Genomic DNA, 14,867 nt, shown 5'->3' with positions numbered 1-14,867 from the left:
GATACACAGCACTCAATTTTGAGTGAGTGGTTCAATACAGAATACACATGATGTATGTGTGATATTTTGGATTTGTCAGTATTTTTTTATAGTTCATGTTAACAGTGAACTTATTAAAAACTTACAGTTTAGTGTAACTAAAACACATAACTGTATTGCTTTTAGGATACTACATGTTCAGTCCTCATGACTCTAGAAATGTTTTATTTTTGTGTTTGTCGGGATGGCAAAACTTTCAAAACCACAGACACATTAAAAAAACCCTAAACAAAGTCAGAACTCTTCTAAATTAAAATCCAACTTTAGGTCAGTCCATTAGACAAAATACGGCAATGAGTCAATAAACCTTTTCAGAAGAAGTTTCATCTAAAATCATAGGAACTTGTCAGGTGAAAGATCAACTGGTTGAACAAGTCAGAAAAGTTTAATTAACACTTTATCAGAAGGTTATCACCTCTGAATCACCTGCAACTTTCACCTTAAGACACAACAGCAAACTATTTTCACATTTTAGGAAATATAAATTTAAGTTAAGAAGTTTTCTTAACTGCTCTATTTAGACATAATACAAACCTGTTCTAGAGTTTCTATTTTGCTGTCTTTGGCTTGCAAAATCTCTAAAACCCTTCTGTCCTTGACTTCAGCTTTCTGCTTTTCTCTGGAAACAAACAAAAATATAGACACTTTATTAGTCATAATTTGCAGTTAATCATTTGAATTTTTCATGTCCTGATAATGAATGTCATTTTAAAGCACAGAAAATTAAATTATCTGAAGCTGACAGGCCTTGCAGAATTAATCAGGGAGCATATGGCAAGTGACAGCAAATTACATCTGTAAACAGCTAACACAACTTTGTTCAAAAAGGAACAGAAGCAAGAGGTCTTAAAATACAGTTTTAAGCAGCTAAAATTATCTGCCTCATTCTTTCCCAAATACAGAAAAGGTACCCGCCCATAGACTGAGCAAAATGCTTTCTTCCCCTTCTTGACAATGAAGAGCCACTAAGCTGCTTAGGTTTGTGAAGTCCTTCTCTCAACTACATGGCATTTCTGTGTCTAAAACAACACTTTTGAACACAATGGATAAACATTTTAATATCTTTCATGTGGACAGAAGCCATAACTTTTACTGGGGCAAAAAAAGAGCTCAGAAGCTCAGGCAACGAGGATGAGCAGAGGTTCCCCACGTGGTTAATAAGTGCAGGGCTATAAACATCTCTGCAACACATCATAGAAAGGTAGCTGATGAGTCATTAACACTTTGTTTAACAAACCACCTAATTTTGTTTCTATCCTACCTCTTGACTAAGTTTTAAATGTTGATGCTCTTACTAGCTTCTGGTTTAGGCAGAAACAAAACAAATGTTATAATACCAAGGGTACACAGAGATTCCTTAGCGCACAACAGAGTTCCTATCATACATCTGTGACAAAAGTTCTAAACAATATATAATCCCTAAAAACAGCCAAATACTTCAGGCATTCCCAGCACCACCAGTGGTAGAGAAGCAGAAATTCATTCCATTACCCCTGCACTCACAATACAGTTAAATTTCCATTATGGGTGGATTTAAGCCATCCCTAGAAGCCAGAGAATCCTACTTGTGCAACTTTTGCTCTGCCAAAACAGGAATGGTTCAGAGGTGGAAGGGAAAGGAAGAGTGGTACCCATGAGTCTCTAAATCTGATCAAAAATATGGTAGATATGTGGGCAATTCTTTTTCTCCACTATTATGTATGGTTGTGTATTGTACTGTTATTGGTGATTTTAAAGGCTAAACTACATTGTCCCCACAGGCCATCCAATACCATGGTTTTTTAAATAAAGCTCTGTGACTGCTAAAACATCTATTCTGATCTTGAATAAATAAAGAATTAAATAAAAATGGCATGGAATTTAAAGCAAGGTTTTTGGAAACTGAGGTCTCAAGGCATAACTCTAAGTAGCACTCTCCTATTGCAAATACAGCAGCACAAATATGTTGTAGCATCGGAAGAAAACTAAGAAAAACCTAGCTGAAAAGATATGTATTTCAATTACATTTAGCTAGGAGAAACAAAAATATATGGGATCTTAAGCAGCTGTATGGCATTAAAAAAAATCTACTTCCATAAAGAAAATAATTCAGGAGCTGTAATAAGCAGAGAAAAGTGAAACCATGAATATTCAACAAGTATTCCAAAAGACATTTCATGTCTGAAAGGTATTTAACATTTTAACTGAGACAGAAACTTAACAGAAAAATGCACACCAGATCCTGACCTCAAAGCATCTGATCACCTGTACTCAGAAGCATCACAGAATTGTCATGATAGTTTGCTAGGAAGACATGAGCAGTGAAATACACAGTACAGCAAATTTTTCATTTCTCTTTGACCATCTACTAAAACTGAACTAAGCAGATTGTAATTAGAGAGATCCATGCAAATATGAAGTTACCTGATGTTTCCCAAAGGTTACACTGTGATGCCCTTTGAAAAAAGCCTAAGAACAAAAAAGTGAACACAAGAGAGAGAACAAACAGGTTCCATAACGCATGACAATTAATTAAACTGACCCACCCTTCTTATACTGCATAACTAGTTTACAGAAATTACATTCTTAGTCACGTTTTAAAAAATGGTAGAAGACTTTCTGATAAGCTTATAAAACTTCGTACTAAAAGACGTTGCACAACTTTAAAAACTAGGAATTCCTAAGGAAAAAATGTCTGCAAATAGATTATTTCTATAATACTTACCACAGAAGTTTGTGCATGTTGCTGAAACAGGCATACTGTTCATGATAGGTACTGCATGTTATTCCACAACTTAAATGGACCAAAAACTGCTCTGGTATAAAAATACCAATGCTTCTTCATACTTAATTACTTTGCTGTGGGGTCTTTAACAGTTATCAACAACTAATCTTTTCCAAAGATAATAGTTGCATAACAGAAAACCCAAATATTTTGAGAAGGTGTCTCTCTCCCATAAGCATGTTACAGCATAATCTGAGGAACTGATGCACCTATGTCAGTCTATGTCTAAACTGTAAGTATTATGGCTCTCCATGTTTCCTTATCACAGAATCACAGAATGTTAGGGATTGGAAGGGACCTCAAAAGATCATCTAGTCCAATCCCCCTGCCAGAGCAGGAACACCTAGGTGAGGTTACACAGGAAGGTGTCCAGGCGGGTTTTGAATGTCTCCAGAGAAGGAGAATCCACAACCTCCCTGGGCAGCCTGTTCCAGTGTTCCATCACGGTCACTGAGAAGAAGTTTCTTCTCAAATTTAAAGTGGAACCTCTTGTGTTCCAGCTTGAACCCATTACCCCTTGTCTTACTGTTGGTTGTCACCGAGAAGAGCCTGGCTCCATCCTCGTGACACCCACCCTTTATATATTTATAAACATTGATGAGGTCACCCCTCAGTCTCCTCTTCTCCAAGCTAAAGAGACCCAGCTCCCTCAGCCTTTCCTCATAAGGGAAATGCTCCACTCCCTTAATCATCTTTGTGGCTCTGTGCTGGACTCTCTCCAGCAGTTCCCTGACCTTCTTGAATTGAGGGGCCCAGAACTGGACACAATATTCCAGATGAGGTCTCACCAGGGCAGAGTAGAGGGGAAGGAGAAACTCTCTCGACCTACTAACCACCCCCCTTCTAATACACCCCAGGATGCCATTGGCCTTCTTGGCCACAAGGGCACAGTGCTGGCTCATGGTCATCCTGCTGTCCACTAGGACCCCCAGGTCCCTTTCCCCTACACTGCTCTCTAACAGGTCATTCCCCAACCTGTACTGGAACCTGGGGTTGTTCCTGCCCAGATGCAAGACTCTACATTTTCCCTTGTTATATTTCATTAAATTTTTCCCCGCCCAACTCTCTAGCCTGTCCAGGTCTCTCTGGATGGCAGCACAGCCCTCTGGTGTGTCAGCCACTCCTCCCAGCTTGGTGTCATCAGCAAACTTGCTGATAGTACACTCAATTCCCTCATCCAAGTCATTGATGAATATATTGAATAGTATTGGTCCCAGAACTGACCCTTGAGGCACTCCACTAGATACAGGCCTCCAACCAGACTCCGCCCTATTGACCACGACTCTCTGGCTTCTCTCCTTCAGCCATTTCACAGTCCACCTCACTACCCGATCATCCAGTCCACACTTCCTCAGTTTTGCCATGAGGATGCTGTGGGAGACGGTATCAAATGCTTTGGTGAAGTCAAGGTAGACCACATCCACCGCTCTGCCATCATCAATCCACCTTGTTACGTCTTCATAAAAGGCTATGAGGTTGGTCAAACACGACTTCCCCTTGGTGAAGCCATGTTGACTGTCCCTGATGACCCTCTTATACTTGATATGTCTTAAGATGGCACCAAGGATAAGTTGTTCCATCACTCTCCCAGGGATGGAGGTGAGGCTGACCGGCCTATAGTTGCCCGGGTCCTCCTTCTCGCCCTTTTTGAAGACCGGAGTGACATTTGCTTTCCTCCAGTCCTCAGGCACCTCTCCTGTTTCCCAAGACTTGGCAAAGATGATGGAGAGCGGTCCAGCAACGACTTCAGCCAGCTCCCTCAGCACCCGCGGGTGCATCCCATCTGGACCCATGGATTTATGGATGTCCAGATTGCTTAACTGGTCCCTAACCCAGTCCTCATCAACTGAGGCAAACTCCTCCATTGCCCTGCCTTCCTCTGGGGCCTCAGGGGTACGGGGCTCCTCAGGACAGCCTCCGGCAGAGTAGACAGAGACCAAGAAGGCATTCAGTAACTCTGCCTACTCTGTATCTTCTGTCACCAGGGTACCCTCCTCATTCATCAGTGGGCCTATATTGCCTCTGGTGTTAGTTTTATCTGCCATGTATTTGAAGAACCTCTTCCTGTTGTCCTTGACCCCTCTCGCCAGGTTTAACTCTAAGGAGGCCTTAGCTTTCCTGGTTGCCTCCCTACATCCTCTGACAACAGCCTTATATTCTTCCCAAGTGGCCAGCCCCTCCTTCCATGATTTGTAAACCCTCCTCTTCCACTTGAGTTTGCCCAGCAGTTCCCTGTTTAACCACGCAGGTCTCCTGGCTCCCTTCCTTGACTTCCTACGTGTTGGGATGCTCTGATCTTGAGCTTGGTAGAAGCAGTCCCTGAATGTTAACCAGCTATCTTGGGCCCCTTTACCTTCAAGCAGCCTTGCCCACGGGATTTCCCCCAGCAATTGTTTGAACAGGCCAAAGTTGGCCCTGCTGAAGTCCAGGGTTGCAATTCTGCTCAGTATTCTGCTCCCGCCACAGGAGATTCTGAGCTCCACCATCTCATGGTCACTGCAACCAAGGCAGCCCTCCACCTTTACTGGTTCAGCCAGACCTTCCTTGTTAGCGAGGACGAGATCCAGCAGCGCACCTCTCCTAGTCGGCTCCTCCACCATTTGCATCAGAAAGTTATCGTCAATGCACTGGAGGAACCTCCTAGACTGAGGCTGGCTGGCTTAGTCCTTCCAGCAAACATCAGGGTAGTTAAAATCCCCCATAACAACCAGAGCCTGTGACTGCGAGGCCACGCTCAGCTGCCCGTAGAAGGCCTCATCAACGTCCTCACCCTGATCTGGTGGCCTGTAATAGACTCCCACAACAGTGTCACCCCTGCCAGCCTGCCCCTTAATTCTCACCCACAGACTCTCAACTTGCTCCTCAACCGCCCCTGGACAGTACTCTATACATTGTAGTTTCTCTCTCACGTAAAGAGCAACTCCACCACCACGCTTGGCTGGCCTGTCTTTCCTGAAAAGGACACAGCCATCCATGACCACATTCCAGTCATGTGAGCTGTCCCACCATGTCTCTGTTAATGCCACCAGATCATAATCTCCTGACCGAATGCAGGCTTCTATCTCCTCCTGCTTATTCCCCATGCTGCGCGCATTGGTGTACAGGCACTTCAGGGAGCGAGCCGAGTACACCGATTTCACCCTAGGGGCCTGGGTGGCCTCCCGGTCTTTATGGATTCCAGTGTGCTGCCCCACTGGTGCAAGCCCAGCTACAACCCCATCCCCCTTCGAATCTAGTTTAAAGCCCTGCAAATGAGCCCTGCTAATTCCTGTACCAGCATCCTTTTACCCCTGTGGGATAAACCTTTCCCACATATCACTGACTGGACTGGTGTCTTATAAAACCAGCCGTTATCAAAGAACCCAAAGCCCTGCCTGTAGCACCAGTCCCGAAGCCAATCATTTACGGACTTAATTTTTCTGTTCCATCCCACATCATCACTCAAAAATGGAAAGAGGGAAGAGAAGAGAACTTGAGCGCCAGACTCTTTCACGATTCATCCCAAGGCCTTGAAGTCTTTCTTCATTCCCCTCAGACTACGAGATGCCGCTTCCTCCCCATCTGTCTGGAAGATCAGTAGGGGTAATAGTCCGTTTGGCGCACCAGTTTGGGGAGCGCCCTGGCGATGTCCCTGATCCGAGCTCCAGGTAGGCTACAAACTTCCCGATGCTGAGGGTCAGCTCTGCATATCGGGCCCTCCGTCCCTCTCAGAAGGAATTGCCTACCACAATTATACCTTAATTACCGCTAGGCAACTGAAGAATTTAAGATTAGACACATGCATAACTGCTTGATCTAAAATTTTAAGAGCTTCGTAAGACAAAAAGCAGAACAGATCTTTACTACAAAGTACTTAGAATAGTAATGTGTAGACACAGAAACAATCATACAGTACAATATACACAGATATAAGCCCCACAAACCAGAAGAACAGCATTGCCTGCAGCCCTCAAAAGTATCCTGACCTTAACCGCTGGCTGACATGTCCTATCCATTCTTCATTCCCACAGTGATGGGGGGATTTTCAGCTGGTTTTATTTTATATTTCTACCTAAATTTAACCATTGCTCTAACCACTTATTCTATAGCTACCATCCGCAACATGCTATCATCTTCTCCACTCCTCTAACCACTACCTCCTCTCACATACACAGCCTTTTTCAAAACAAGGCCAAATTAGAAACAAACACTGGATAATTAGCCTCTTAGCTATGCAATCACCACTTGAAAATTTATTTAAACTTGTTTTCTAGTAGATTAGTTGATCTGAAAAACGAAACGGGTCAGGTAGATTTCCCAAAGCAAGGCTCAAAAAGAACAAAAGAACACTTGAGTTGTAAGGTTAGGTTTGGTTTGAGGTTTTTTTCTTTGTTTTGTTGGAGTTTTTGTTTGTTCGTTTGCTTGTGGATTTTCGGTTGGTAGCTTTTTTGTTTTTGTGGGGTTTTTTGGTTGTGTGGTAGGGTTTTCTGGTTTTTTAATTGGTTTTATTCTCTGGTTGGTTTTTGTGGTTTTTTGGTGGGTTTTTTTAATGTGTGTTGGGGTTTTTTCCATTTTTGGGGTGGTTCTTCTGTTCTTGTTGGGGTTTTTTGTTGTGGCTTTGGGTTTTTTTTTTGGGGGGGGGGGGGGAAGAGGGGCGCACTTGGAGGGGTTTAATTATTATTATTTTAAAGAGAGGATGGGAAGAAAGTGAATAAACCAGCACAGAACCAAGCAAAAGAACAAATTGCTCTGGAGAACTAAAAAAATAGTATACAGAGCCAATTTGGGTGTACTAGTGGTAGTCAAGAATTTATGGAGCCCTCTGACTTTATGACAGAGCTGCATGAAAGAGGTCTGAAGAATAAAGTCAGGAATTGGAGAGAAAACACAGACCTTCATTAAACCAAAGGATGTGTCTGTGACACAGGCACACACTACACAATGGTTCAAAGTGCATTTCTAGTTAAATGCAGTGTTCTCCCTGTCTATTCAATGCTTGGTCAAACAGTCCTTCGAACAAAGTTGTCAAGGTATGAAGTTTATAAATACAGATCTATCAGCATCATAATGGGTGGGAAAAGTAAATTCAAGTTTTTTCAGCTTTCTGAGGTTTTCTTTCAGACTCTCAGGATAGCACAGGACCCAGATAGTAATGCCCCCAAAACCAGTTTCATCGGCTACCACCCACAGCTAAAGAAAAAATCCTAATTATCAGAATTTAAGCATGGAATGGATGCCATCAGAAGCCTAAAGCATAAACTGAAACCTCCTACAGAACTTTATCAGCAGCTTCTCCTGGGGGCATAGGACAACTTCCAGTGCTCATTACAGGACATTTCCCTACAGACACTCAAGGTAGCATGACTGCCTGGAACTTACATATCATATTTGGATCTGCTGCTGCACCGTGAAATGAGACTTGACAAGAATTGCAGCAATCTCCTCTTTTTTAGAGAGGTAACAAATATTATGAAAAATCTTCAACCAACTTTATTAATTGAGCCGTTATGTATTTACAATATATTAAAAAAAGTCCACTGGAATATGGGGGAAAAAAAACTTCAGGCACTGTCAAGAAGCTGATGATGATCAATGACTGAGACAAACTCCTGTTTAGCTAATTAGAACCACTGATGAGCAATAATGATGTGAGCTAAGAATATTTGCAGACTTCTTTAGGATGAAAAATGGAGTGAAGAGAGGCTGTCAATTTGTACAAGTTTTAAGCTCCAATCAGTTTTCCCATGTGTACTCCCTATTTTAAATGTTTAACACAGATGTATTTAGCTACAAATATTACAATATAGAGTATCAGCTTCCCACAAAAATGAAAAAACTGAGGAAATATTCTTAAGTTTAACATTTTTCCTGTGTTAGGATTTTTTTCCTGTGTTATGCTATACTTTACACAACAGGACAAGATAATGTTTTTGAGGTTTGGCACATTTTTTATGGCTTGTCAAAAATGAAACATCAGACTATGAGGAAACATTTAACTATGAATGAGGTATGAAAACAAAATATGCACGACAAAAACCTTAAGATTAAAAAAAAAAAAAATGGTCGCAGTTTGTAAAACACCATGCTTCTTTAAATCTGCAGCAAAAGCAGTCTGAAAAAAGTGTCTTGTGTCCTACCACTGGTCTTAATCAGTCAAGCAATTAACCATTTGTCAAGAAAAAGTGATCCAGAGTTGTATATAATTATGTCATTTTTACGTCAAATAAATAAAATAATTAACTAATAAATTGAATTTGCTGTTTAAAGGTTTCATGGAATATGTCCTTTCAATTTTACAAAACAGTAGGATTTTAAAAAAAACTGAATGCCTCTACAAATTTGGCCTTAAATAGCTTTAAAAGTTCTGGTTACACTGAAAACTTTGTGCTGTGTGGTAAAAGAACAAAGGCCATATTTTAACAGTATACCTATAAAACTACAAATAAACTGTTTCTATTGTTATTTTTGAAAGATATTTCTTTGAATCTAAAGAAATGCAGAACTAGAAAGGCTACAAAATATCAGCTTCTGTGATGCAGCATTTAATTTGATTATCATCTCTCCCAGTCTTCCAATGTGCAACTATTTTACAGACAGACTTACAGAAGTGTATACATTCAATGTCAGTACTAAATAGCAGATGAATCACCCATGTGCAAAGTGAAGGTGTAGAGTACACATTGTCAATTTTACTGTAAATATGGCACTAATATTGTAATTCACTGTGTACAGCCACATCCCTGTGCTGGCACAGTCAGTGGTCAGCAGACACAGAGCCTATGCCTTAATCTTCCAACTAGAAACACTACTGTGCTGCTGTGTACCTATTAAGATAAAAAATTAGAGCTAAATAGTTTTTATTAAATAGAGTTTATTTTCACCTCAGATTCTAGAAGATCCTTATACTTCACGATGAATTATAATTGATGCACATTTTTTTCTTTTCACACTTACAAACAGTACTTTTAGAAGATTTACACACCATAAAGGAAAAAAAATCTAAATTGATACCACATATTTTGCACTTTTCTAAGACAGCAGTTATTTTCTATAGCAAAATTGCATATGCCTATTTATGTTTCTTTACAAAAATAATTTAAAATCTAATTAAAGTAAAATTGTGACATGAAATTATTTCCTTAGTAAATTATTTATCTAGCCATTCTATGTTCCATGATATGTATCAAAATGGAAATGCATCATTACAGAAATGTAATTTTTCTCACACCTCTAACTTCATAGATTTAATTCATTACATGATTTATTAAGGTCTCTTATTTTAAGCAATGTACATAAAATACTAAACATATTTTTACACTGGAGTAGTAAAGAAAATACTGACATCCTTCCCTAATAATTTTGCAAACATTTTTCATCTAAAATACACAAGTCTTACAGTGTTCAAAATACCAGCACTTCAGAACAGACTGCTTTAACATCTGCACATCACCAGGGTTTCCCCCAAGGATTTTTAAATGATGCCTGCCTGTGCTGAATAAAGTGCTAACTTGCACCTTGCATTTCAAACTGTGTCCTGAGCAGCCATCCAGTTGGTACAACACCAGCTGAATTCCCAGAGGCAACTGTTCAATCAGGCTTGACTGCAATTATCATGTCAATATTTTGTGCTCCGATATGCAGATATGCACACATGCAAGCTGCATAATACCTTCTTCTCCATGGAATGTTGACTTATGTTCAATGTTCTGAGAATTTTTAATGAAACAGGATATTAAACTTTCATCAACTGTAGAAAATCACAATTATTTGACCTTAGATAGAAAGGTTGTACTGTTATGCTCTATTATTCTGTCCACTTTGAGTGATAATAACTAGGGAGTCCACTTTATTTTAAACTCATAGTGACAAAATGGTAATAGTCTTTTAAAATGTGTTCGATCTTGTTTACTTCCTCTGTCTCCTGTCATTCTGTTTCCTGTTAATTTGTGCAAGAGTAAAATGGTAAGTGGTTTAAGAAAGCTTCTGCAAGCTATTTATCATCTCTTCAAAATATGCCAGATAGAGTTTTTTGAATTATTTTTCAATTAACATCAGTAATCTATATTCCTCATTCATAAAGCACATTCACTTATCCTTTTACATAAAAAGTACTTGTCATTTTTAATACATCTGCACATCATCAGTCAGTGAAGAATCTGTGTCAACATGTTTAATATTTCTTTCACAATTTGCTATTCACAGGATGCAGTAAACCACAGAGTAAGATGCTGTGATTACCTTTCTAAAAATTATTTGGTTATTTCTGATCGTTTGGTCTTCAGCCATGCTTTTGTTCGTTTGTACACTTTTAGACAGATGTAACTTCCCAGTAAGAACAATAGCAAAGCTCTCTCAATCACTCACACTAATATTCAGGTTGTCACTGTTTCTCAGTGGCCTGAAATGATAAATCCATTCTTGCTCTTTGGGAAGACTTGCAAGACACAGCACACTTGAAATTCAGGTGTGGAAAAACATTTACGTAAGGCAAGCTTGCCAAATGTAACTATCTGCAAGATTATCATCTAGGGCAATACAATCTCCATTTACATCTACCAAATCTAGAATCACTGCCATAGTTTGATCATTAATGGATCCTGCTACATCTCCCTTCCACAAGAAAGGAGAGAAGTCAGCTAGAAGCCCTAGAGGAAAATTAGAGTCAGTTGACCTGTCAAGATTTCCTGTATTATAAGAGAAAAGGCTTAAAGGAGAGCTCTCAAAGTTCACAAAAATATTTCAGAACCTTTGATACTCTCCTCTGAAACCAAACTCTATTTAAGTTTACACATGCATTTACCTGTAAAAGGTACTTCCTAGCACTTTTTTCAACTCATCATCAAAAAAAAAAAATAATGTTTCAAAAGGCAGTGAGCTAGAAATAGCATACTCTTTACATAATACTGAGATCAATAGTATTTAAAATAGCTGGAAAGTACACTAACATGAGTAGTACTTTTACAATGGCTTGTTTGAAAATACCTGGAGGCTTTTACATATCCCAAAGGCATTTCTCATTTGCACAGTAAAGATAATTTTTTGTTTATATCTGAATATTAAAATGGGAATATAGTTACAGTTATCCAGCAAGAACTGCAAAGACTGCTGAAAAGTAAAATATCATTGCTGAATTACAGGAATCAACAACACAGACATAAAAAGGTACCAGCTACATTTTTACAATTTTAGGGCAGGCGAACTTCTATTTTGAGACCATGAAAGCACTTCAAAATAGCAGACAAATAATGGAAGCTTACTATTAATTCCTCCCATGACCCTCAAATGATGCCTTTTACATTTTCGTGGTTTATTTGAACAGAAGTTACTATAAGGAATTGTCTAATGCTACAAATATAAATTAAAGCTACTAATATAATTGCCTGACTCTATGGCTAGTACTGCCCACTCAATTTCTTCTAATATATGTTTTCTCTTTTCTCTTCATCACACGATCGTGGTGCACAGGATTTTAAGTGAACATTCTGTCCTTTCACACTTGCACATTTTTATTCCTGTCACTGTAATCTCCTGAAGAAAGCCTAGCTGTTGCTTCTGTCAATTTAAAGACTGAAATACACTGGACAGTATTATTTGGTTCATTACATATGTGATCTAGGATACACATTCCTATCTTTTCTCAGATTCTGTCTGCTTCCGTTAGGTAGCTGGCTTCTGATATCAAGTACTCTATATTACAAAGGCTTGGTGAGCACTAAACGTTTCCCTGTTAGGGAACTTTGCATGGAAAGAACACTCTCGAAAATGAAGCTATGCAAACATTTGGTGGTATCCATACGACACAGTCCCAAGCAGAAACAATGAAAATTTTAAATCCATTTCATTCTATTTCTATCCATCTCAAAATCTCCTAGTAACCCAGGGCAAGACAGAAAACATCGTCAGCTTGGATAGGACTGGGTCAAGGTTGTTCCTAACAGATGAGAAAGGAAAAAAGTCTCTAAGAAGACTCAAGCTGTTTTTTTTTTAAAAATCTGATTTCAGTGTAAATTTTTAATTTTCAGCTCTTGATACCACTGTGTAGAATACAGAAAATTAGGCTGTGAACAGCAGAGATGGGGCAAGTGACAGGCCTCAGGCATCATTTTGCTTATAACTGCTACTTGGTAATCACACCCCTTTATCCTTTAAATCCGTATATTTTTCCTAGATTAACAAAGCCAGAAAAATCACTTATCCTGTAATTTTCTGGACAGCAGAAGTGCGAAGTAGCAGATTCCCTGGAAATCTAATCAACAAATTGTAATTGAGATAAACCGACACTGTAGCAACATAAAAATATTTACTGCAATAAGGCAGGGAACAAGACAAAAACTTTTCAGAAAGGATGAGAGTATGAAGAGGTACAGTCATAAAACTGCAGCTGCTTAGGAAAACATTATGGAAAGTTATAGCTGGAAAAGTTAGGAGAGTCTGTAACCTGGTTGTACAGAAGATTCACAGGTAAAGCTGGGCTAGAAGTAATTTCCAAACCAGCAATTAGAGCAGTCTCAGACAAAAGAGATGAAGCTACATCCATTAAAGAGAAAAATACACACTATTGCTCCATCTGTCAAATCAAAGCAACACCAAAGTTTAAAGTACTGATTAACAGAACTCCTATATAGTGAATGGGTTTTATCCAAACCTATTCCAGGATTCTCTGGGGTAACGATAACACCTAAAAAGACGCTGTGGAAGCAATTTCTTCTTTCTTAATTCCATAACTCTGAGAAGCATGGGAAAAGTATGATTATAGATATATAGCCTTGACTTCACAAGAGGTGTTCTAAAGCATTATTGTTACTCTGAAAGAAGAAAGGACATTTAAAAAACTAGACAGGCACCTTAATAAAGTATGTTGTCACACTTTCACATAGAGTACCAATCACCAGCCTTTACACAAAGTCCAATGCATGTATACAGAATATATCTTTACCTCCATATATAATAGACTATTATTACAAACCAGATTTCTTTAGCAAGTCTTCTGATAGCCTGAACACCACATTAAAAGGGTTTCACAAGTATTTCCTATCATTGTAAAAATATTCACCTCATGATCATGCTTGTGGGCATCAAGGTGGCATCTAAGAGCCCCATGTTCATTATATCAGTCAGGATAATGCACATAAAGTTATCAATTTCTGTTCTAAATAAAGCAGAAAAAAATCTAAAGCAAGGCATAACTACCAAGCGTAAAAATATTCCTAGAGATGAGGATAAATAAGGAAGACAGACTGTATCTTACACAGGCATACAATTCAAGAACTCCAAATAAATTATTGTATTCAACGTTGTTTAAATGCATGCTTTCTACCACCTCTATGCTTCAATTTAAATAATATCCTGATTATTTTTTATTTGCAACATGAATCAAAAACATTAATATAAGTCTGAACATCTCTCTACCTTATTGGACTTCATGTTAATGAGGTAAACTGTTCCATTATTTTTAGGATAAATGTAAAATGTGGTTACAGCAAAACACTTTTTTAACTTTTTCAATACACTTGCGCTTATATACATATACGTTTACATACATTAAATACTATACTTACGTATTTTAAGCAGTTCTTGCATTTTTTTAATGTTTCAAGAAGGACGATTGATACTACCACCACTGTCCTCATGAAAATATGACCAAATTGGATGATCAAACAAGTCAGTAAGAATCTGCATTTCACCATCAATGAGGCGCACTGTAAACTTCCTAAGTCTTCCTCATATATTAAAATTACTTCCCAAATCCAAACATGCAAGTAATTGAAAGTAGTACACTGTCCTAACAGCCAAGCCACTTCTCTCTGCAGGTGAGTGTCCCAATGCAGAGTCAGAATTTATTTAACACCATTGTTGGTGACCACATGTGAACTCTAAGGTAACAGCTGTTTAAAAAAAATCTGCATGTGCTTACATTATCAGTTTATTCCCCTGGACAGGAATGGTTTAGAATATTAGCTCTAGTTATCTGATCACACTGAATTTTTGGACAAAATTTTAATTGCTTTGTGCAATGCAGAAGATGGGACGACACTATAGTGAATGAACTCCCAGATAATGAACCTAACGTTACATTTTCAGAAGT

At 38.8% G+C, this 14,867-nt stretch overlaps 1 protein-coding gene across 1 annotated transcript in view; it reads right to left on the bottom strand.

The window, feature by feature from the left end:
- The window catches only part of CNTLN (centlein), a 197,981-nt gene that overhangs the window by 164,900 nt on the left and 18,214 nt on the right, over window positions 1-14,867 (bottom strand). The window contains exon 3 of the mRNA XM_065656536.1: window positions 574-658. Coding sequence (XP_065512608.1) covers window positions 574-658 — 85 coding nt within the window. The remainder of the gene's footprint in view (window positions 1-573; window positions 659-14,867) is intronic.

The sequence above is a fragment of the Caloenas nicobarica genome, chromosome Z, assembly GCF_036013445.1.
Source record: "Caloenas nicobarica isolate bCalNic1 chromosome Z, bCalNic1.hap1, whole genome shotgun sequence".
Classification (NCBI taxonomy): Eukaryota; Metazoa; Chordata; class Aves; order Columbiformes; family Columbidae; genus Caloenas; species Caloenas nicobarica.
The sequence above is the reverse complement of the archived record's forward strand: the minus strand, read 5'-3'. Positions and strand labels throughout refer to the sequence as shown.